The 26,011-nt window shown below is 39.8% G+C and overlaps 1 protein-coding gene across 4 annotated transcripts in view; it reads left to right on the top strand.

Moving 5' to 3' along the window:
* Positions 1 to 26,011, top strand: part of CCPG1 (cell cycle progression 1) — a 62,246-nt gene that overhangs the window by 30,924 nt on the left and 5,311 nt on the right. For all 4 annotated transcript variants that reach the window (XM_084640731.1, XM_084640732.1, XM_084640733.1 and 1 more), the window contains exons 3-7: positions 4,670 to 4,787; positions 11,132 to 11,211; positions 11,378 to 11,585; positions 18,244 to 18,498; positions 22,273 to 22,394. In XM_084640731.1, coding sequence (XP_084496857.1) covers positions 4,670 to 4,787; positions 11,132 to 11,211; positions 11,378 to 11,585; positions 18,244 to 18,498; positions 22,273 to 22,394 — 783 coding nt within the window. The remainder of the gene's footprint in view (positions 1 to 4,669; positions 4,788 to 11,131; positions 11,212 to 11,377; positions 11,586 to 18,243; positions 18,499 to 22,272; positions 22,395 to 26,011) is intronic.

Raw genomic sequence — 26,011 nt, forward strand, 5'->3', positions numbered from 1 at the left:
TAATTGTGATAATTTTGTTTTAAATTAGGAAAAAGACTTGTATGCAAGGGCCCCACAAAATCTTATAGCCCTGGGCCCACAGGAGAGTTAATTCGGCCCTGACTTTGGTGTCCGTGTGGAAAGTCACTCAATTATGCCAAGGAAAAAAAATCAGTTTGCACAAGTATAGTAGAGACTTGTTAGAAACTGGCAGCTAAATTCTCTGAAGATTTCAATGAGCATCAAGAATGCTTCATCCCCTTATAGCTCCTACATACCAATTGGATTGCGTTTGGGCCATCCCTTGGGCTGGGCTGGATTTTCCCTTTCTCCTCTGAGTTGCCAGGGCACCGAAACTGAGAGCAGCGGAACTCTCTCTCCTGTGCTTTCAATGTTGCTTCTAATGGGGCTCAGGCAGCATGGAAGATGAGGAGGAAGCAGCCTGACTTGAATGTAAAAGGATGAGGAATAGGGGATGGAGGAAAAGGAGTAGATGCAAAGGGATAAGGGCAAGAGCAGGGGGAGCAGAAGATGGTGGTAGGAACAATGATAGGGCAAAGGGTCAGGAGCAGTGTGTGTGTGGTATGGCAGGAACCATGGATGGGGACAGAACACTGCCAGAGGCTACAGGATGGGCAGGAACCAGAGAGGAGGAGGAGGAGCTGGGGATAGGGGCAGAAAGGGGGACAGGGAAAGGCATTAGAGGATGAGGATGGGATGGGGCAAAAAGGTCTGTAACACACTGGAAAGCACTTCTCCAAAGAACCTGGAATCTAACCCAGGTCCTGAGTGTCAACATTCATAGCTATTTGCTGACAGCAAAGGAAACACAAATGCAGAGTGCCTCAATCCTCCTCTAAAAGAAAAGGAGTACTTGTGGCACCTTAGAGACTAACCAATTTATTTGAGCATGAGCTTTCGTGAGCTACAGCTCACTTCATCGGATGCAGCTGTAGCTCACGAAAGCTCATGCTCAAATAAATTGGTTAGTCTCTAAGGTGCCACAAATACTCCTTTTCTTTTTGCGAATACAGACTAACACGGCTGTTACTCTGAATCCTCCTCTAGTGGCAAGTCCACATAGTTTGCAGCCTTCTGTTGCTACCTCTTGTTCTGTTAGTTAAAGTGATAGAAGGCTATGCTGTGGATCTAAAGATCTCAACCCTGCTGGTGGTCCACATAGAGGTCAGTATGGTTCTATGTGATGGACTTTTTTTCAATTTGTGTTTTAAAAAACACAGGAAATTAAATTTAAAAAAAACCCACATTAAAACAATGTTAAAGTTGCAAGTGATGCACTCAAAAGTTAAGACATGCTAGAATTATGGTTGCCTGTAAATTCTTAATTTAGCTCCTTGTGCATATGGATTATGATGAAGTCTTTAGCTACATATTCATATGATATTTTTTCCACAGGACTCAAGACACGTTTCTTCCCCTACCCCATACTTCCATACTCAGATGCACCAGCTTCTTCTTGCTTGCTTTCTTGGCATGAACAGCTGGAGCACTGAGAGCATAGGACAGAGAATCTCCCTGCTTTCTGTTCCTGTAACTGGCTCTGTAGCAGGGGGGAGCAATTGCAAGAAAAGCCCTGCTCCCCTTCTGCAGCCAGGAGTTGGAGCATGCCCATTGCAGACAGAATCTTCTTGAGATAACTGAGCTGCTGAATTAACAAGTCTCTACTGAGCATGTGCAATCTGTGAATTTTTAGAGGTTTATAACTTGGCCAAATAGGTAGATTTTCACATAAACAGCAAAAGATACATCCCTGACATCACAGTGACTCCCTGCCAAATTTCAAATCTCTGCTTCAAAGCATGGAGATGCAAGAGCTTCTCAGTGAAACAGTTGTAAGAATTTTTGAATGTGAGAGAAAATAATTTAAATTTGTTCTTAGGAATGGCTGAATCATTTTTACTGAAATTTAAAAAAAAAAAACATCCTGAGGCAGACATTCAACATGGGAAAAAAAGCCCAAATGGTTAAAATTTGTCAATGGTTTCTATGAACAACTGTAAAATAGGGTCTTATAATGGGAATGTTGGACGTCTTTAACTATAGGTGGCAGTAATAACTGTCCATCCATCTGTCCGTCCATCCATTCATCCACATGAAAGAATTTGGTCACCTTCTGTTTATTCAGGGTTATGCATACCCATTGCTTGGATGCTGCTTTCCCTATTTCTCTGTTTTCCTTTTACAAGTAGGTATGTTCTCTGCTGGAGAAGAGTATGTGTGTGCAAGGGACAATTTTCAACCTGATTGGGAGTGTCTGATTGACAGGGGTAGCATGAAGATACCCATTAGTTTGTATTGATGAATCTCACAGGGAATATTTCCAGATAAGAAACTGATCATTCTTTTAGGGTAAAAATATTATTTTAAACATTTTGATGTACACTTGGAAATGTTCATTGTGAAACATATCAGAGTTTGTATGATACAGTACTATTAGGTTATATTTTTGAAACCCTGTTGAATTATTAGTGTCTTCTGGTTTTTGAAAATGATGTTGTTTTTATTATATTCCTTTGTCTCTGTGTTACTGTGTTTAGCTTGACTTAATGTTGGGCTTTTAAAGTTTAACCATACCCCACTCCTCAGCCTCATTTTGTTGCGGGCGAAAAGGGATCCAGAATAAGATATCTACATTAATAAAGACCATGTATTTAATCTTTCTAAATTCTACTTTTTTTAGCAAAATAAAACATTTGGATAATTTAACTGACTCCAAACAAATAAAGGGTACAGTTACCGAGTTTGAACAGTTAGGTGCCAAGCCTGATTGTCAATTTATTGATGTTTATAAGTATCATGGTTTCTCTTTCTACATTTCTTTTCCTCTGCTTTTCTCATTCATAATAATTTTAAATCTCATCCTTTAACATATTTTCCTTCCTCTAATTAGTACCTTATCTAGTGTTTTTACATTTCTTTTTCTTCCATCTTCTGTACCGTAACACTTCGTTTCGGGCTCTCGATTCATCGCCGTTAACTCACGCGATTAACTAAAAAAAATGAATCGCAATTAATCGCAGTTTTAATTGCACTGTTAAACAATAGAATACCAATTGAAATGTATTAAATATTTTTTGATGTTTTTCTATATTTTCATATATATATTAATCTGGGTTGTAATTGAAATCAAAGTGTATATTATTTTTGATTACAGATATTTGTACTGTAAAAATGATAAACAAAAAAATAGTATTTTTCAGTTCACCTCATTCAAGTATTGCAGTTCAATCTCTTTGTCATTAAAGTGCAACTTACAAATGTAGTTTTTTTTGTTGTTACATAACTGCACTCAAAAACAAAACAATGTAAAACTTCAGAGCCTACAAGTCCACTCAGTGCTACTTCTTGTTCAGCCAATCGCTAAGACAAACAAGTTTGTTTACATTTACAGGAGATAATGCTGCCCTCTTCTTATTTACGTCACCAGAAAGTGAGAACAGGCATTTGCATGGCACTTGTGTAGCCAGCATAGCATGGTATTTATGTGCCAGATATGCTAAACATTCATATGCTCCTTCATGCTTCAGCCACCATTCCAGAGGACATGATGATGATGCTCGTTAAAAAAATAATGCGTTAATTAAATTTGTGACTGAACTCCTTGGGGGAGAATTGTATGGCCCCCGCTCTGTTTTACCTGCATTCTGCCATCTATTTCATGTTATAGCAGTCTCAGATTATGACCCAGCACATGTTGTTCATTTTAAGAACACTTTCACTGCAGATTTCACAAAACGCACAGAAGGTACCAATGTGAGATTTCTAAAGATAGCTACAGCACTCAACCCAATGTTTAATAATCTGAAGTGCCTTCCGAAATCTGAGAGGGATGAGGTGTGGAACATGCTTTCAGAAGTCTTAAAAGAGCAACACTCCCATGTGGTAACTACAGAACCTAAACCACCAAAAAAGAAAATCAACCTTCTGCTGGTGGCATCTGACTTAGATAATGAAAATGAACAAGCGTCAGGCCACACTGCTTTGGATTGTTATCGAGCAGAACCCATCATGCATGGATGCATGTCCCCTGGAATGGTGGTTGAAGCATGAAGGGACATACAAATCTGTAGTGCATTTGCCACATAAATATCTTGTGAGGCTGGCTATAACAATGCCATGTGAACGCCAGTTCTCACTTTCAAGTGACATTGTAAACAAGAAACAGGCAGCATTATCTCTTGCAAATGTAAATAAACTTGTTTGTCTGAGCGATTGGCTGAACAAGAAGTAGGACTGGGTGGACTTGCAAGCTCTAAAATTTTACATTATTTTATTTTTGAATGCAGTTATTTTTGTACATAATTCTACATTTGTAAATTCAACTTTCATGATAAAGAGATTGCATTACAGTACTTGTATTAGCATTGTACACTTTGTATTCTGTGTTGTAATTGAAATCAATATATTTGAAAATGTAGAAAACATCCAAAAATATTTAAATAAATGATATTCTATTATTGTTTAACAGTGTGAGTAATCATGATTAATATTTTTAATCGCTTGACAGCCCTACTTTGTTTAGTTTTAGAGATTGCCAGTTTTCAATTTGGTCTGTTATTTTTGTTCACTATTGTTATTCATGTTGTTTTTTCTGTAACCCTTTTCAAGTACTTTAGAATAAAAATGTTGTAATTTCAGCAAATATAATTTAAAGCTTTCTATTCTTCAGGGGTCTGATATAGAGACAGTGACCTCTGAAAATGGAGGAACAAATAGTAATCTTGAGTTTGCTTCAGAAGAATATGCTACTTTAGTGGAGAAAGAAGAGCAACCATTTGATTTGAGAGGTAAGATATTAAAAGCAGAGCTATTCTATAAAATATGCAAGGCTTCTGTTGTAGCGATTAGTTTTGTCCAAGATATTCTATATGTACACCTTAATAAAAACAGTACATTGTATAGGCCTCTGTCGCATTACTACTTTATCAGTGTTGTGGACAACTTTCAGTAACTAGCATTACAAATATATTACTTCTTAATGTGTATATGGGAGTGAAATAATTAGTATGGCGCATATTACTGAATCATTACTTCAGGCATGTTAACGAAGAGTACCTATTTGTATAGTTGGAAGATAGCAATACAATTATTGATACAGAAATCATGATTTAATTGAAATTCCTTAATTATGTCATATGCCAAATCAGGATAATTTAGAAGCAAATGTGCATTATATCTAAAATAAGAATTCAGTAATGTCACTATGTCACTTTGAAGCCTAAAATATCTGTGGAGTCACTGTGAAGCATTGGGAGCAGCTACAGGGATAGTTGAGAGCTACCCCTTCTTGTCAACTGTTGGGAATGGGCCACATTCACCCTAATTGAATTGGCCTCGTTAGCACTGACACCCCACTTGGTAAAGCAACTTCCATCTTTTCATGTGCTGTATATTTATACCTGCTTACTGTATTTTCCATTCCATGCATCTGATGAAGTGGGTTATATCCCACGAAAGCTTATGCCAAATAAATTTGTTAGTCTCTTAGGTGTCACAAGGACTCCTCGTTTTTTCTTTTTGTTCAGCATATTCCCAGGCTGAATCATCATTGGGTTTTGTGAACTAGTAACATCCAATTTTTAAGTTCTGAGCCAATCTGACTTTATAAATTACATCTGTTCAGTGTACAGCTACAGAAGGCATGTATCTATGCCATGCCAAGAGACCTAGAGTAGACCATTGTGATATCAGAGGTAACTCAAACAATCACCACCCTTCCTCTGCAGCTAATTTGCTTGCTAATTTCATTGTTTGTATGAGGGTGACTGCACAGATGGTGGATTACTTGGCCAGGCTGCTACACCCATGCACCCATCTGATACCCTTACAAATCTCCCAGAACCACCCTGAAACAAAAATCAACATAACCACCCACACAACAATACAACCGGCACACACAATAATTGCAAACACACAGAACCCCTCACCGCAGCACATACCCCTTATTGACCACCTACACAAGTCAGCACAAATCTCCAAGCGCAGCCCATGCAAAACATGAAGTCTCCAAGCACAATCCCCCACCTGCACAAATCCACACAACCACCCCTTATTCTTCACCTGCACAAAACAACACAAAATCCCCCAATACAACCCTCCAGACAGAAATCAACACAACCACACAGTCAGCACACACAATAATCTGAAACACAAACAACTCCTCGCTGTAGCATACATCCCTCATTTGCCACCCACACAAATCAACACAGATCTCCCAGCATCCCCCCGATGCAACTCAACACAACCACGCACACTACAACACAGTTATCACACACAATAACCCCTGCTAAACCCCCAGATGCAACACAATCACCATACACAAATATTCCAGTAAAACACAACCAGCACACATAATAATCCTAAACACATTTAGTCCCTCAAAGCAGTAAACACTTTCATTAGCCACTCTCACAAGTCAACACAAAATCTGCCAGCACAACACACTCAATTGCCCATCCTTATCATACTTACCATAAATCTGAGCTGTCACTGTGTGTCATCACTAGTTAAATAAACTTCAACTAATTGGTAGTATAGAGGTGCCTCAGTGGCTCTGTGTTAAGATTGCATTGAGATTTGTGCTTAAAGCAGAATGAAAGTCCTTCCATTTTATACTTTAATTATTGAATTTTGTATCAACATTTAATACTTTCTCTCTTTCTAGAGCAATTGAGTTTTCCATAATATTTTTTATCAAAGATTTATTAAGTTTACCAGAGGTAACAATTGGAAATGAGCCCTTTTTGAAACTTTTTACTGAGTCTCACATTTTTTCAGACTGACTCTTTGTTTTATACTCAAACCACCACAATCCCTTGAAACTTCAAATTTCTCTGTCCTAAACAGTCTACCATCTTGGGGATAAGACAGTTTTCAAATCATACTGTGAAATGTAGTTATTATCATAACTAAAATTGAGCTCCGCAAAGACAAAGAATGGAGCTGTTAAATTCCAGTAGCTGCTGTTTCTCTGCAGTTGAGGCTGTCTCCCTGAATCCACCGATCAACTCCTTGTGTATACCTCCCCAGTCCCTGACTTTAAGAAGCTAGGCTGGACAGCCGTGATATGGCAAGGGGTGCTGTGAGCTATGAGGGGCATCAGAAGAGAGTTGAGTATTGAGGGGATGCTATTCATGGCAGCAACAGCATGGGAGGGCCCTTGAAGGTGATGGTTCAGCTCAGATATATAATGGTCGCCTTCTCCTTAGAAGCTTTCCAACACAACCCCATTTCCCCTCTATGCCCTCTGCATAGCCCCCCATATTTTCATCTCCTGAGGATCTCAAAAGGGACAGGAGAGAAGCTGTGCTCTAACAAACAATAGGGAGTTTGTCAAATTGGAGCTCTCCCTCTTTGCTTATCCATGTCCCATTTTGTTTCCCACCCTCTGTGGCTCTGCTACCTGGTACACTAAGAGAGCACAGTATTTCTGCGCTGAGGCATCAGTGCTTCAAAGACCCCTAATGGCAGTGCTGCAAGGGAGCTGATAAGGGGTGTGCTTATAGGCCCATGTGAGGGCCTATAAGCATGAAGTGGAGCTATAGGGATTGAATGAGGCTTATGGGAACTATGTGAGTAGTATGGGAGGAGTGCAGGGACTTCAGTTAGGAATCCACTGTCTCTGTGACAAGGTGTAGAGTTTGAAGTGCCAGCCGAATCTTAAAACACAGGATTTGCAAAGTTGCAGTTTGTGCATGCTCAAATATATGTTAATGAGGAAGCTTAGCATTCTGAGGCCTTTACCATGAGATCTTTCTCTAGCAGACAATACATGTTCTGTCATCCAGAAATTAAGACCAGTTAAACTATCAGTAGAAATCTCTTTGAGCGATACTTAATAATTTGCTAAATACTTTTCACAAATTGGTGGTGGTCTTAGTTTGTTGTTACGGTTGTGCCTAGAGGGCCCAAACAAGATTGGAGCCAATTGTGATAGAATACAATCCCTGTCCCAAGAAGCTTACCATATAAATAGATGATACCTTGTCAGACATATGATGGGAAGGGAAACAGAGGCACAGAAAGGTGAAGTGACTTACTTAAGGTCACGCAGCAGACCATTGTCAGAAATGGAAATGGAACACAGACCTGCTGAGTCCCAGTTCAGTGCTTTGTCCACTGGACCTCTCTGCCTCTCAGTAGAAGCAATCTACAAGATAATGGGGCAGATCTTCCAAAATGTGCATGCACATTTGTGAATGCCCAATTTTAAATACCCTATCCCAATTCATATTTATGTCTGGGTTTCCACATATATAAAGCAAGTGCAAACCTCAACTTGTATGCATGTATTTGCACATCTAGATTGGGTGCATGAATTTGGGCTTGCATGTTTTTTGAAGTTAACTTCATAATATAAATTGGAAAAAACTATATGAACCCTACTTAATCTTTTTATAAATAGGTTGAATAGGATACATATTTTTTCCAATTTGTATTGTGAAGCTAAGACCATTCATGGCAATTTTAATTAAATGGGTTTAACAGTGAGATGATTCACGCAGTTAATGCAAAACCCCAGATGGTAAAATATAATAAAATTTTGATGTAATGTCTAGGAATCCATTATCCAAAGCGTGGTCAGGTCCATCAATATCTTGAAAAGTCCTTGGATTATCCAGATTTATCAATGTTCCATCATAATGTCTGGATAACTGAGGACCTTGCAAAGGGAATTAAAACCAATAGTAAAAGGTTCTATAGTCATATAAATAGGAAGAAAACAAAGAAAGAAGAAGTGGGACCGCTAAAAACTGAGGATGGAGTGGAGGTCAAGGATAATCTAGGCATGGCCCAATATCTAAACAAATACTTTGCCTCAGTCTTTAATAAGACTAAAGAGGATCTTAGGGATAATGGTAGCATGATAAATGGGAATGAGGATATGGAGGTAGACATCACCATATCTGAGGTAGAAGTGAAACTCAAATAGCTTAATGGGACTAAATCGGGGGGCCCAGATAATCTTCATCCAAGAATATTAAAAGAATTGGCACAAGAAATTGCAAGCCCATTAGCAAGAATTTTTAATGAATCTGTAAACTCAGGGGTTGTACCGTATGATTGGAGAATTGCTAACATAGTTCCTATTTTTAAGAAAGGGAAAAAAAGTGATCCAAGTAATTATAGGCCTGTTAGTTTGACATCTGTAGTATGCAAGGTCTTGGAAAAAATTTTGAAGGAGAAGGTAGTTAAGGACATTGAAGTCAATGGTAAATGGGACAAAATACAACATGGTTTTACAAAAGGTAGATCGTGCCAAACCAACCTGATCTCCTTCTTTGAGAGAGTAACAGATTTTTTAGATAAAGGAAACGCAGTGGATCTAATTTACTTAGATTTTAGTAAGGCGTTTGATACTGTGCCACATGGGGAATTATTAGTTAAATTGGATAAGATGGGCATCAATAGGAAAATTGAAAGGTGGATAGGGAATTGGTTAAAGGGGAGACTACAACGGGTCCTACTGAAAGATGAACTGTCAAGTTGGAGGGAGGTTACCAGTGGAGTTCCTCAAGGATCAGTTTTGGGACCAATCTTATTTAATCTTTTTATTACTGACCTGGGCACAAAAAGTGGGAGTGTGCTAATAAAGTTTGCAGATGATACAAAGCTGGGAGGTATTGCTAATTTAGAGAAGGACAGGGATACCCTACAGGAGGATCTGGATGACCTTGTAAACTGGAGTAATAGGAATAGGATGAAATTTAATAGTGAGAAGTGTAAGGTCATGCATTTAGGGATTAATAACAAGAATTTTAGTTATAAGCTAGGGACGCATCAACTAGAAGTAACGGAGGAGGAAAAGGACCTTGGAGTATTGGTTGATCATAGGATGACTATGAGCTGCCAATGTGATATGGCTGTGAAAAAAGCTAATGTCGTCTTGGGATGCATCAGGAGAGGTATTTCCAGTAGGGATAAGGAGGTTTTAGTACCGTTATATAAGGCACTGGTGAGACCTCACCTGGAATACTGTGTGCAGTTCTGGTCTCCCATGTTTAAGAAGGATGAATTCAAACTGGAACAGGTACAGAGAAGGGCTACTAGGATGATCCGAGGAATGGAAAACTTGTCTTATGAAAGGAGACTCAGGGAGCTTGGCTTGTTTAGCCTAACTAAAAGAAGGTTGAAGGGAGATATGATTGCTCTCTATAAATATGTCAGAGGGATAAATACCAGAGAGGGAGAGGAATTATTTAAACTCAGTACCAATGTGGACACAAGAACAAATGGATATAAACTGGCCACTAGGAAATTTAGATTAGAAATTAGACGAAGGTTTCTAACCATCAGAGGAGTGAAGTTTTGGAATAGCCTTCCGAGGGAAGTAGTGGGGGCAAAAGATCTATCTTGCTTTAAGATTAAACTCGATAAGTTTATGGAGGAGATGGTATGATGGGATAACATGGTTTTGGTAATTAAATATTCATGGTAAATAGGCCTAATGGCCTGTGATGGGTTTTTAGATGGGGTAAGATCCAAGTTACCCGGGAAAGAATTTTCTGTAGTATCTGGCTGATGAATCTTGCCCATATGCTCAGGGTTTAGCTGATCGCCATATTTGGGGTCGGGAAGGAATTTTCCTCCAGGGCAGATTGGAAGGCCCTGGAGGTTTTTCGCCTTCCTCTGTAGCATGGGGCACGGGTCACTTGCTGGAGGATTCTCTGCTCCTTGAGGTCTTCAAACTACAATTTGAGGACTTCAATAGCACAGATATAGGTGTGAGGTCTTTTTTAGGAGTGGTAGGTGAAATTCTGTGGCCTGCATTGTGCAGGAGGTCAGACTAGATGATCATAATGGTCCCTTCTGACCTAAATATCTATGAATCTATGAATCTATGACATAATGTTGAATTTAATTTAAGTGTATGTTTTAGGATGTACGTTTCTTCTAGTATGATCAATGCAATGAGTGTCTAAATAAAAGCATCCTTACATCATCATATCCTAGTTATAAAGTATTTGGATTCTGATGTTTCTTAGAGGGATGTTAAACGATGAAGTTTAATACATTTGAAGAATGTTTATTCAAGAATGATTTGACTTTAGAAATTGTTTGATATTACTGAAGAAAAGTGGGAGTCCATGTTTTTAATCCCACATTAATTGAAGATTTCTTTGTACTACAGCTGAATGCAGCAAAGATGATGTGGTGTCAATGGTAGAAGCTTCTCCTGCTGCCTTGGAGGAAACCCAGGCAGTTCCTGAGGTATATTATATATTGTACAGCTCAAAGAATATTTTTAAGACACAAAAATAAGATGTTGTTATTCCTCTTTTGCTCCTAAAGCATTAACTACTTTCTGTTTTTAAAATGTTCTACTTTCTCTTTGTCAGTTTGAATAACCTGTTTTTATATTACTGATTATTTTAAGGCAAAGAAAGAGAAATTGCCTGATCATGGTTCCTGTATTGGGGCTAATAGTGATGATTCTGACATTGTTACCCTTGAAACACCTAAAGTAGAAGAAATTGGAACGCAGGAAGAAGCTGCAGTTGTTGATGAGGAAGCTCAAGGTTCAGATGATTTTAACATGGGTTCTTCCTCCAGCAGCCAATACACATTCTGTCAACCAGAAACTGGTAAGAGTAGTTAACTGCCAAGGAACTATGTACAAATGGTACAAAAAAGGGCGGGGCTGGGATCTCCTTTAGTAACTAAATTATGTGAGCCTTATTTCTTGCTTGTATAGTTCTCTTTGAGAAACTTTTCAGTCTATATGAAAAGATATCCCCAATGTCTGAAGATTTCATACTCTTGATACCTTACCTCTCAAACTTTGCACTAGCATAAGTTTTATGGTACTTTTCAAAAGTAGTGCTAAATTGGAAGCATTTATAAGCAGGAATGGGCAAACTACGGCCCACGGGCTGCATCCGGCCCATCAGGGCTTTGGATCCAGCCCGTGGGATTGCCACCCTGTGGTGCCACGGGCCCTGCACCGCTCCAGGAAGTGGCCGGCACCACATCCCTGTGGCCCCTGGGCGGGAGGGGACAGAGAGCTCTGTGCACCGCCCTTGCCTGCGGGCACCGCCCCCCGCAACTCCCATTGGCTGGGAACGGGGAACCACGGCCAATGGGAGCTTTGGGGGAGGTACCCGCAGGCAAAGGGCAGCGCACGGAGCCCTGTGCCCCACCCTCCTCCCCCAGGGACCACAGGGACATGGTGCCGGCTGCTTCTGGGACTGGCACGGGGCCAGGGCAGGCAAGGAGTCTTCTCTGGCCTTGCTGCACGCTGCTGCCATCCCGGAGCTGCCATCCAGGTAAGTGGCGTCAGGCTGAAGCCCACACCCCAACCCTCTGCCCTGAGCCCCCTGCCACACCTCTCCTGCACCCTAATCCCCTTCTCTGAGCCCCTGCTGCACCCCAACGCCCTGCCCTGAGCCCCCACCACACCTTGCACCCCTCCTGCACCTCAACCCCCTGCCCTGTGCTGCCTGCCACACTCTGCACCCCCTCCTCCACTCCAGCCCCTTGCCCTGAGCCCCGTCATGCACCCCAACCCCCTGCCCCAGCCCTACATTCATGGCCCTGCATGCAATTTCCCTGCGCACATGTGGCCCTCGGGCCAAAAAATTTGCCTACTCCTGATTTATAGGAATGTGAAATGCATGCTGGCTAAAATACAAAATATATTACTGACATGTTTTAGAGGATTTATATGATTTTTTTTTAACTTTCATGCTTCAGATTTCTTACTTAGAAATCTTTTATATTCCCTTTTGGAAATGTGTTGATTTGCCAAATCTCTGAGATAGCTGGAATTATATCTCAGTAACCAATTAAGTATCATACATTGATGTTTGGGGCATAGAAGACTAATAACAATGTCATGCCACAAATGGACTCTTTTGCCCCTTATACTTTAGCACTATGTATAATATTTTGTAGAGTCGAAGCTCTTACTAATTTATACAAGTGTCACACAGCATGATATGTAAGAAGAAGGGTATGAAACTACAGCGAAGTTAGAAGTTTTTTTTACATTTGTTTTCTCCCTTATTACCTTTTTCTCTAGTTTCATGGGCTTCCTCCTCCTCCTCCTCGCTCCATTATCCTGCTTACTTGTGTTATGTTCTCTTACTGCCTCTTCTGCGGAAAAGGACCTAGGGGTGACAGTGGACGAGAAGCTGGATATGAGTCAGCAGTGTGCCCTTGTTGCCAAGAAGGCCAATGGCATTTTGGGATGTATAAGTAGGGGCATAGCGAGCAGATCGAGGGACGTGATCGTTCCCCTCTATTCGACATTGGTGAGGCCTCATCTGGAGTACTGTGTCCAGTTTTGGGCCCCACACTTCAAGAAGGATGTGGATAAATTGGAGAGAGTCCAGCGAAGGGCAACAAAAATGATTAGGGGACTGGAACACATGAGTTATGAGGAGAGGCTGAGGGAGCTGGGATTGTTTAGCCTGCAGAAGAGAAGAATGAGGGGGGATTTGATAGCTGCTTTCAACTACCTGAAAGGGGGTTCCAAAGAGGATGGCTCTAGACTGTTCTCAATGGTAGCAGATGACAGAACGAGGAGTAATGGTCTCAAGTTGCAGTGGGGGAGGTTTAGATTGGATATTAGGAAAAACTTTTTCACTAAGAGGATGGTGAAACACTGGAATGCGTTACCTAGGGAGGTGGTAGAATCTCCTTCCTTAGAGGTTTTTAAGGTCAGGCTTGACAAAGCCCTGGCTGGGATGATTTAACTGGGAATTGGTCCTGCTTTGAGCAGGGGGTTGGACTAGATGACCTTCTGGGGTCCCTTCCAACCCTGATATTCTATGATTCTCTTACTCATTCCCTTTCGTAACACACATTTATACTGTTTCCAGGTTAGGGTTGCCAACTTTCTAATCACACAAAACTGAACACCCTTGCTCTGCTCCGCGCCTTCTCCGAGGTCTTGCCCCTGCTCACTCCATCCCCCCTCCCTCCGTCGCTTGCTCTTCCTCACCCTCACTCACTTTTCACCAGGCTGGGGCAGGGGGCTGGGGTGCAGGAGATGGTGAGGGCTCTGGCTGGGGGTGCGGGCTCCGGGGGAGGCAGAAATGAGGGGTTCAGGGTGCGGGGGGGGGCTTTGGGATGGGATGAGGGGTTTGGAGTGCGGGAAGGGGCTCAGGGCTGGGGTGGAGGGTTGGGATGTAGAGGTGTGGTGTGGGCTCTGGTTGGGGATGTGGGTTCCCAGCCAATGGAAGCTGAAGAGCTGGCACTTGAGGTGGGGGCAGTGTGTGGAGCCCCCGTAGCCGCCCCTGTGCCTAGGGGCTGGACATACTGGCTGCTTCTGGGAGCTGTTTGGAGCCAGGGCAGGCAGGGAGCGTGCCTTGGCCCCACTGTGCCGCCGGCCGGACTTTTAGTGGTCTGGTCAGCAGTGCTGATCGGAGCCACCAGGATCCCTTTTTGACCAGGCGTTCCGGTCAAAAACCAGATACCTGGCAACCCTATTCCAAGCTGTATCCCCTTCTTAGTATTAAGCTGTAATTTGGAAAATAATATACGAGAAAGAACAACTTTCAAAAGCATTGCTTTAACTTGGGAGCAGAGAGTGTATTGAGTAGGTACATATACGCCATATCTTTGTGTTTATAAATGTCCATATGCATCAAAAGATTGAGAAACAGCCCAGTGTCAAAATCTGACCCATTTGTGACTGTTATTAATAAAAGTGTCATCAACTTTTTAAAATCTTCCACATTATCTGATTTTATTTTCTGTTATCTTGATTTTTCCTTTTATGGATAAATTCTAAAATCTTTCTTCTGTTTTAATATACAAAAGAAGGTTGGTGGGAGAAGCTGAGGAAGATTCCAGAATGTGTAAGGGGATGGGGTGATGACCTGAAAGAGCATGTGTCTGGCAGCCTTCCTTTCCAAGGTGGTGTGACTAAATTTGATCAGCTTGTATAAAGTTGACTGCTTGTGCCTAGCATGGAGTGCTTTTAAAGTATTAATGCCAACCTGACTTGCTGTTATAGTGGTAATGTGCCAAACAGGTGCTCAAAACCTGTCTTTATTACAGACCTTGGCTAAACTATTAGGCTCTATTTGACTGATATGCTTTTCAAAAAATAGACTGTACCTTAATTTGGAATGCGCATCAATAAACTTTAAAAACAGTATTTTAATATATTTGCTTAACCAGTTAGTTGGATGGCTGCTGTTGGAGTCCAAATGTATCTATAGTCAGAGAGAGACTTTCTTCCATGTTTAATTTAAATGATTTCAACCAAGTCTTCAGTACAGTGCATTAAATTGATTGTGTGTGGAGCATGTTTGCATTGTTTGGAAAGCCATTTGTAATTTTAGCAGTCAGCATGAAGAAATTCTACCTTTTTTCTTTACTCCAATGGTAGTACATAGCATCCAAGTGTGAACTCTTCATTTGCTTGTCTAAACTCTGGTTGAGTTTTATGCTATGATCAGTCAGGACAACTGGCTTCCCCAAGGCAGGTACTTAGGCCAAGTATATATTAGAAGATGCTTGCCAGTATTGGTATATTAGCAAACCCTCCTAATTTAGACACAGCTTATACTGGCAAAAAAGGACTTTTGTCAGTATAGCTTATACTGGTTCCCTGTGTGAAATAAGGCATAGCCGCAAAAGCATTTGTATGCTGGTAAAAAACACAAGGGCTTTAGCCAGTACAGAAATGTCACCAAAAAATCAAATTAGTATTGACATTACTGTGCCGTCAAAAGTTTCTAATATAGATCTGGCCTTGATGATCATAACCAGAAGATGATATTTAGGATTGCCTCTAAGGATCACACTTTATCTTTCATATCCACTATCTTTCTGTGGGTATTTTGCAGTATGGCATTATACTGAATCCTCCTAGCTATTGTAGGAAGGTGTCGTTCTTATCCGAGTGTAGTGCTATTGAAAATTTGCCATTAAGTGCTTTTGTTGGTGCTTTAAATATTTTCAAGTCTTACAGCTGTTTCTCCTTTCTTTCTGATTGTCTTTTTTTCCGCACCTTTTTTCTATAGTGTATCAAAGAACTTCCCGTGCTGGTTAAGGGTATGTCTACACAAAAAACTAGACATCTGAGGCTGGCCTGTGCTAGCTGACTTGGGCTCTCAGGGATCAGACTGTGGGGCTGTTTCAGTGCTATGTAGACTTCCAGGCTTGGCCTGGAAAATGAGCACTAGGACCCTGCGAGGTGGGAGGGTTCCAGAGCTTGCACTCAAGCCAGAGCTTGGAAGTCTACACTGCCATGAAACAGCCCTGCAGCCTGATCCCTGCGACCCCAAGTCAGCTGGCATGGGCCAGCTGTGTGTGTCTAGTTGCTGTGTAGATATAGCCAAAGAATACATTATTCCTCTGAACAGTTTGATTTCCACATGTGTAGGCTTCCTCTGCTAGCTGAACCAACCTTGAAAATACTAAGTATTATTTTTCTAGCCATTTATTATCTTGTGAAATATTCCTTTTGTAGGTGTGTACATACAGAACATATGCATTTGTGTCTGAGCTCCACGCTGAATTCTAGTTCAAATACTTTTTCTCACCTGACTGAGCCATTTCTGAATGCTTGCCTTCCTCCTCCTCAGTTGTCGAAGTGCATATCTACTTAAATGATCCATTCTATAAAAGACCTTCTTTGTTAAATTTAAATTGATTTAAAAGTGTCTGCACTTCAGGATAAGCAGCTTACATGGTTCAACTCAATTTAAATTCCTGTTTTTCCTACCCATGCATATAAAAATTGCTCAATCAGGGATATAAACTGGATTGTATTATCAAATGAGGGGAAAATTCTCTTTCACAATCTAACACGCTACTTTTCCATGGAAGTCCAAAATAGTATATCTTAGTATTCCAGACAATACTGTTTGGTAATCTGTCTCAGGGTGGGCCTGATTGGCCCTGCTCTTTATATCTGAAAAATTAGGATTTGGGTTTTATTTTCAGTGAGGAAACTTAAATTATAATGCGTGGTCTGGTTATTGCTGTCATTGTTTGGCATTCTTGTCTATTCAGTGAGATTTGCATGTTTTTACTTAATTGTTTGGTTGTTACAGCAGTGAAATTATATGTTGACTCATATTGGCCCCACAAAGATATTTTAATTAGACTTTTATGTTTGTGGCCTTAATGCCAACCACCTGTTTGTTTAACTAGGAGAAGAACCACAGAGATACTTGCATCTTATTGTCAGTGGTATTCTGGCAAGAGGCAGTAAATGTTTATGCTTATGCATATGTAGTAAACAAACAATAAAATCTAGTACTGTATACATGCACAAAGACTTAAACTGTTGCTGTCCTCTGATAACATTTCTTTCACTAAGAATCCTGTCTCCTCAAATCTTGGTGGTAAAACATGTGATTGGCAGCAAGTGTTTTGGTTCCATGGTGCTGGATAGAACAATTTTTGTGGGGCTCCATACCTTATGTGCCCTTAGAACACAGACCCATTTGCTGAGCCTTCTCCTTTCCTATGCAGGAGTGGTTGAAAAGTGGCTTTTTGGGGAAGTGTGAAAAGATTGTGGTAGGGAGGTATGATAGCTATTCAAAGTAAGTGAAAACATTTAAATAAAGTTGCTGTATAGAAAGCTATTTGTATTAATAAGTACTTTGTAATCTGCATATATTTTTATATACAAAATATTCCACTCCTATGTCTGCAAGTGTTTCCATGAAGTGGTTCTTTGGGTGTAGAGGGTTGCGTGCATTGCTTTTGAGAATATAATAAAACCATATCAACTAGCATGTGGGGTTTTTTGGGTAGACCTCTGTTCTAGCAGCTTCTGTTCCATCTTTTGCATTAAGTGGTTTTTATATATGAGAGAGGGAAGTTTGACAGTTCAGGTTTTTTCACGTTTCACATTCTGTGAATGGGAATGGAAATGAAATTTCTCACTTTCTAATTTTTATAATCATATTCCATTGTTTTGTTTTAAAAGGTACAGTTGGCCTAGGAATGTAAAACTTTCTAATAAATGGAATTCTCAGGCTTGGGAACTGTCAGGCTGTAAGATGAAACAGCTTGTTTTTATCACAGTGGTGTCTTGATCCTTTGCTTGTTTCCCTAAAATGGGGATTTTAATCAAATATGGCATTCTAAATAAAAAAGGAGCTTTTTCTGTATGACAGTTTGTGCAGTAAATGATGTACTGTGTTCTCCAGTTCTAAGTGCTAAAATATACTTTTAGTGGGTATGGCAGATAAATTTTTAATTAACTCCAATATAGTTCAGAAAACTGCAGCTGTTTCATAATTCTTTTGTTACAGAGTTGTGTTCACTTTTCAGGTTTTCCACCTCAGCCTAGTGATGATGAATCAAGTAGTGATGAAACAAGCAATCGATCCAGTCCCACACTAAGGAGACGGCGTGCAAAGAAGAGGCTAGTCTCCAACTCTGAATCTGAGGGCGGGGCACCTAATGAACAGGACAGTGAACCTCCCAAAGAACAGCAACACAAACGCCAATTCAGTAGTGGCCTGAACAGATGCATTATACTGGCTTTGGTGATAGCAATCAGCATGGGATTTGGACACTTCTATGGTAAGTACATGAAATTTGAGTTGAATTACATAACTGACAGGTGGTGTACAAAATGTACATTTGGCATACCAGTATATTGTGATTCAGATTTTTCATTCAACATATTTATTCATGTCATAGGCTCCTCAGTCACAATGGGTGTTTTTTCTATTATTCCTTCAGAAGTACAGATTGTACTAACAAGTAACTTTGATTTCTAAATGTTTTGTCCAATACTGTCTTAACTCATATGATACAAGCTTATGGCACCATTAAGTTAAATATAAATCATATTAATATAACTTTGAAGTCTCTACCTTATCCTTACATTAGCTGCTGTTCTTTCTTCTTTTAGCTTTTATCTTGTTTGATATTGCAGAAAGGAAATGTCTTGCTCTGTTCATAAAGCACCGTGTACATTTACTTCACTAAATTATTAGCAGGGAACCGAGAACTCCGTTTGCCACAGAAAAAGGCAGAATTTGCGTTTTTACAGAGAATCTTTAGTTTTTACATTTTGTGAAAAAATAAAATTATATGCTGTGGAACTCCAGTTATCTGATCTAATTGGGACCGGGGCCAGATAAGATAATCAGAAATTAGGAGAATGAGGAGATCCCTGTCTGTCAGCCCCAGGAAGCGGCGGAGCTCCAGCTGTCATCTTAAAAAATTGAAATATATCAATAAAACATTGTGTTCAACTGATACCTATATATATTGTGGCTAGGGAAACTTAAAGTTCAGCATTTCATTTTTATCATGGAAAAACTTGGATTTTTATGTTTTGGTTTTTTTTGGATCAGAGGATTTGTTTTTGTAACGGAAAACTAGAATCCCTGCTTAGTAGTAGTAATATTTTGGACTTATTCACCTTTTAAATCCTTTACTTTTCTATTGTTAGTCTTGTGGTAACCCTTATTGTTGCTGGCAAGATACTGGAAGACATTTGTGGCCTTCATCCAGTGATTCCTCAGTTGCTGAATGAGAGAACTAGATATACTTTTATTGAACAATTCAGAATCTCTCTCGCCTTTTACATTTTGTTTGGCGGGCAAAATATTAAGTAGCACTTGAAAATGTACCATAACTTTCAATGCAATTTCTCAGTGTAGTGATGGAATCCAGTGCAGGAGCTTCTCTCTGGCTTCTTAGTACAGTGTCTAAGGTTGATTCTTTTCTGTCCAATTTCAAACCTGAGCAGTAGAGAAACACCAGAATAGATGGTAACTACCTGTCTTATCAAAATAGCTAAGTGCAGAGCTCAACAGCTTTCCAATCTGCCTAGCACAATGGAGACCCAATCCTGGTCATGGCTTTTGGGTGCTATTAATATAAATAATAGAGTAATGGGGACTTTCATTTTATATTCATTGTATGATATTAGTAGTCTGTCATGAAAATATGATGCCGCACTAAAATAATCTGTTGATTCAGTTTCAGAATGGGAATGTACATTATCTTTTTTATTAGATTTGACTTTGATTAGTAAATTTTAACATTTAGCATAAACCTTTCAAAATTAATTTACCCTTGAATGTATTTTTTTTTTTGTTCTCAGGTAAACCTGAAGGTAAGAAATAGTGAGTGCCATTTGGAGGATCCTATGCTTGCAATCAGATTGATTTAAAAAATATATATAGTTGTGTAATCAAGGCTTCACAATTACTACTATGTTCAGGATTATATGACTCAGCCATATAAAATACTCCTGCATAGAGCTTGCAGGCCTTTTCAGCTATTTAACTGGAAAACAAATGTACAGTGTCTGTTGGTATGGTTGAGGCAGTGTGGTCCAGTGGAAACCTGGGTTCCTTTCCAGTCTGGGCCAGCCTTCTACTTTCAGAGCTTGGGCAAATCACTTCATGCTGCTCTTCAGTTTCTCCAGCCATAAGATGGGGCTTATGATATCTACCTACCTTTTATAAAGCATTTTGAGATGTATGGATAAAAAGCAATGACTATTATTATTAATTATTATTTTATTATTATTATTTATATAGTAAAGACCATATTTTCAAATGTTTCTAATTTTCCCTTATTGAATCCATTGCTTTAGAGAGAAGTTGTCATTAATGAGATATTTTTCTCTAAGCCAGCAGAAAGGAGGCCATTTTTTAAAAGTGAAAGCTCCTCATGCTCACATAGTTTAACTAAACCACTCCTCCAGTGTTTCTGCCTCCACAGAGTGGGAAATGTTTACTGTTTTTCTCACTCTGAAAAGGTTTTTGCAAGGAATTCCTTTTCTCTGGGAAGTGATCTCTTTATATTCTCTAGGATTTAAGCATTTGGACTGGAGAGCAGCACTTCACAACATCCTTTTAATGTCAGGTTAATTGTAGTTTGAGAGGGTCACTTTTGTTTCTAGCCACATAGTCACTTCTCTGTTTGAAGTTGACTGATTTTGTTCTACTTCACTGTTTTATTACTTGTTCTGTGTGGCTTGTTGTCACTACTATCTACTCCGCCGGAATTATAATTTCTAGAGAAGTGGAGCTAACATGAGAGTGGGAAACTAGTTTTCTTGCAATTGTAGTTTCTCCTAGAATGAAGCAATTGTTCTGAACAGAACTCATAAATTCATATTGGGACAGGAGGAATATTCTGTATATGCTCGGTTTAAGATGGGATTCTCTTATCTTTAAATCAGGATGGGAGAATGTTAAATGAGGTTAAAATGTCACAATAATTACCTCAGTAGTTCTTTATTTCTTTAAATTGTAATAATAATAAAACATGAAAGGAGGAGCTTTGTTTCAAAAAAGGAACTCTACATGCATTCCACTGGATTGGACAAAAATATCGCATACTTTGTTACTTCGTTCCAGAACAGTGGATCCAATGCAGAAAATTTAAAAACAAAAACAAAAAAACCCCTAATATTGTCTTTTGGACTTTTTATTTATTAACTAAGCTAACATCAAAGCCAACATGCACAAATTCTATATTTTGTATGTGCATTGAGACTCAGGTAAAAGGGAGTGCAGGAGAATGCTAATTACTAAAGAAAATCTTTTATTACTTAATAATGAATTTGTAGCTAGTAGAGTGAAGGCATATATTGGAAAAACTTGGGGAAAAAGTAACATCTGTCAGACACTTGAAAGATGGGAACATGGATGTTTAATGAGCATGTGCTCAATTCTGTTGCCTTCACTTTTGCAAGTAAGGATTGCAAGATTGGACCTATGTAAGCTATTCAGATTGCTTTATAACCTGTTTAAGAATTGTGTGTGTAGGGGGTGTTTGTTTTACTTTTTTGGGGTTTTTGTTTTGCATGAATGTTAAAATAGCATGCAAATATCCAGGTAATTATTAATATAGTATTACTTGACAATGTGAAGCTATAATTTCAAAACATCTGTAATGTGGATTTGTTTCATTTCTTTTATTGTGGCTGTTTTTCATTTTATTAAAAACACTCACTAAGTGTACATGTAACATTTTCTGCATAGCTTCTCGTTGATTATATTTAAATATAGGTATTTTCTAGTTAACGTCATTCCATCTGTTTAGCATTAAAAAAATTGTTTGCTTTTATCCAAACACATAAGTATAGCAAAGTTGCTTGTATGGATGTGTTAGAAATTGTTGCTGCAAACAACAGAATTGGTATATAACAACTATAAGACTATACAATTATAAAACTAAACAGAACAGAACAAGTGTACCATACAGTGAAATACAGTATCAGAATGTTCCTTTATTTGCCAGGAAACTAAATGCATCATCTGATAGGTCATTTCCATCTCTAACTACTGAGAGTCAAACTAACAGATGAAAGTTTTGCCTTTGTAGGTACAATACAGATCCAAAAACGTCAACAATTGGTAGAAAAAACACATGAAGATGAACTAAATGGTATGAAAGATGACCTTTACCAGTGCCAACGAGAGCAAGGAGTTAAAGCAGACTATAAGGTAGGGGTAGGTGTGATCTTTTCATTACAAATCATTGGGGAATATTATCTCCCCATGAGAGGTGTGTACCTTACATTAGTGTTGAATCTGTTATTTTTATATGTTGAGAGAATGCTTTATCCCTAAGAAACAATGGAATCCACTCTTTTCTACAGGTTTCAGAATAGCAGCCTTGTTAGTCTGTATCCGCAAAAAGAAAAGGAGTACTTGTGGCACTTTAGAGAGTAACAAATTTATTTGAGCATAAGCTTTTGTGAGCTACAGCTCACTTCATCGGATGCATGTAGTGGAAAATACCATGGGGAGAGAACATGAAACAATGGGTGTTACCATACACACTGTAACAAGAGTGATCAGGTAAGGTGAGCTATTACCAGCAGGAGGGTGGAGATGGGGGGAACCTTTTGTAGTGATAATCAAGGTGGGCCATTTCCAGCAGTTAACAAGAACGTCTGAGGAACAGTGGGGGGTGGGGGGGGATAGTTTTACTTTGTGTAATGACCTATCCACTCCCAGTCTTTATTCAAACCTAAGTTAATTGTGTCCAGTTTGCAAATTAATTCCAATTCAGAATCTCCTGTTGGAGTCTGTTTTTGAAGTTTTTTTGTTGAAGAATTGCCATTTTTAGGTCTGTAATCGAGTGACCAAAGAGATTGAAGTATTCTCCAACTGGTTTTTGAATGTTATAATTCTTGACATCTGATTTGTGTCCATTTATTCTTTTACGTAGAGACTGTCCAGTTTGGCCAATGTACATGGCAGAGGGGCATTGCTGGCACGTGATGGCATATATCACATTGGTAGGTGTGCAGGTGAACGAGCCTCTAATAGTGTGGCTGATGTGATTAGGCCCTATGATGGTGTCCCCTGAATAGATATATGGACACAGTTGGCAACGGGCAAAGGATAGGTTCCTGGGTTAGTGTTTTTGGTGTGTGGTTGCTGGTGAGTATTTGCTTCAGGTTGCGGGGCTGTATGTAAGCAGGGACTGGCCTGTCTCCCAAGATCTGTGAGAGTGATGGGTTGTCCTTCAGGATAGGTTGTAGATCCTTGATGATGCACTGGAGAGGTTTCAGATGGGTGCTGAAGGTGATGGCTAGTGGCGTTCTGTTATTTTCTTTGTTGGGCCTGTCCTGTAGTAGGTAACTTCTGGGTACTCTTCTGACTTTGTCAATCTGTTTCTTCACTTCAGCAGGTGGGTATTGTAGTTGTAAGAACGCTTGATAGTCAGTGGTGTCTCTAATATGAACAAGAGGCTGCTAGGCAGCTCTCCAACACCACTTTCTACAAGCCATTATCCTCTGATCCCACTGAGGTTTACCAAAAGAAACTACGCCATCATCTTCAGCCTTCAACTAAAGCCTTTCAAACGCATCATCAAGGATCTACAACCTATCCTGAAGGATGACCCATCACTCTCACAGACCTTGGGAGGCAGGCCAGTCCTTGCTTACAGATAGCCCCCAAACCTGAAGCAAATACTCACCAGCAACCACACACCAAAAACACTAACCCAGGAACCTATCCTTGCAACAAAGCCCGTTGCCAACTGTGTCCACATATCTATTCAGGGGGCACCGTCATAGGGCCCAATCACATCAGCCACATTATCGGAGGCTCGTTCACCTGCACATCTACCAAAACAGACTCCAACGAGAGACTGCTGAATTGGAATTAATTTGCAAACTGGATACAATTAACTTAGGCTTGAATAAAGACTGGGAGTGGATGGGTCATTACACAAAATAAAACTATTCCCCTCCCCTCCCCACTGTTCCTCAGACGTTCTTGTCAACTGCTGGAAATGACCCACCTTGATTATCACTACAAAAGGTTCCCCCCACCCCCACCCTCCTGCTGGTAATAGGTCACCTTAGTTGATCACTTTTGTTACCGTGTGTATGGTAACACCCATTGTTTCATGTTCTCTGTGTATAGAAAATCTCCCCACTGTATTTTCCACTACATGCGTCGGATGAAGTGAGCTGTAGCTCACGAAAGCTTATGCTCAAATAAATTTGTTAGCCTCTAAGGTGCCACAAGTCCTCCTTTTCTTTTCTACAGATAACTCAGCTATATTTTTATTGGACCTTTATTTGCCTTTTAATTTATGTCTCAACAGTACATATGTATAATACATATTTTTCTTCATTAAATTCTCTTAAATTCTTACATAACATTATTATAAATTATATAGTGAAAAAAGTTTTTTTTTTAACCTGTTGCCAAAAACTTCATAATTTGATCAAATTTTAAGAGTAAAATAGCTTTTTGAAGTAATATAGGAGTCACTGAGGGCAGAATTCAGTTAGCAGTATATTGATTACAGGTGATGATGCATGGAACAGAAATAATGTGGGCTCTAAGAGCCCAGTTGGGATACGTTTTTTTGTAAAGTTAACAGCCCTACATTTTATTTGTAGACTGAGCAAACCTGAAATGGAATCAGTGAGACACAATAAACATGGGATCATACAGTACCATTTTTAATTCCTCACCCTGTTTTGGGCAAGGGGAAAGCAAGGTTTGATTTCCTTGTTACCTACTCTAGCATCTCTTGACCAAGGGATGAAGAAAGTAACCAGAAGACGTGGTTGGAATAATATTGGCCCCTTTGAGCCATTTGCCAACTGCATTTACATCCTGGGGATCTGGTTAGACTCTCTACTTCTGTTAGAAGAACAGGTAGCAGCAACAGGCTGATTTTTTTTCATTATCACACAGCCATAAAATTGTGAGCAATTTTTTGGATGTAGACCTTGAAGTTATTTATCCCTTTGTCACCCTGACAGAGCACTGCAGTGTGTTTTGCATGGGCTTACATTTTAAAACCATCCAGACATGGAAGCTGTTGCAGAATTCAGCAATCTGCTTAAGTGGTTGTTCTTCTTGTGAGCACATTAACCTCTATGATTTGTAATGTCTGCCTATTGGTTGAAGCTGACTTCAAGATACTGGTTATTCTTTGAGTGATGGTCCTTATGGGTATTCACCATGGGTACATATGCACTCCATGTGCCTGAGACTTGACAGTATTTCATCAGAACTGCTTAAGAGTGGAGGCCTGGATTTCCAACTCTCTGCTCCTTTGTGATATATACCCTGACAACCCAGAGGAAAAATTCTAAGATGCTCTTTTGCAAACGCTATCCTGCCTCTCAGTCCTGTCATCAAAGGCCCTGTGAGCCCCCTAGGAAGCATGAGAGGTACACTCTTTGGATAGCTGGAGAGCGTTAAGTTTCTATTTACAAAGGACAAAGCTTTTTAGAAAGTCCCTGAGGCTATTTGTATCCATCTCTGAAAGAATGAAAAGAGAGAAGCGATTTCCTTGCAAAGACTCTTGAAATGGATTTTGGGGTTTAGTCTCATCTGCTATGACTTACGGTGGCCCTTCCCCTCAGTATCAGGATCCACTCAGCCAGAACACAAGCTGCCTCAGTGGCTTCCCTGCAGGGAGTTCCCCTCTCAGAAATCCGTTGAGTGGCTACTTGGGATTCCATTCACACCTTTACTAGGCATTACACCTCCTTTGGTTCACCAATCCTAGAATCTGTGGTGTACCATTCTTCCTTGCAGCTTCCCCTCCACAGTGAGTACTGTTTGGGAGTCACACAAGC

This window comes from Lepidochelys olivacea (genome assembly GCF_965140295.1).
Source record: "Lepidochelys olivacea isolate rLepOli2 genome assembly, chromosome: 10".
Lineage (NCBI taxonomy): Eukaryota > Metazoa > Chordata > Testudines > Cheloniidae > Lepidochelys > Lepidochelys olivacea.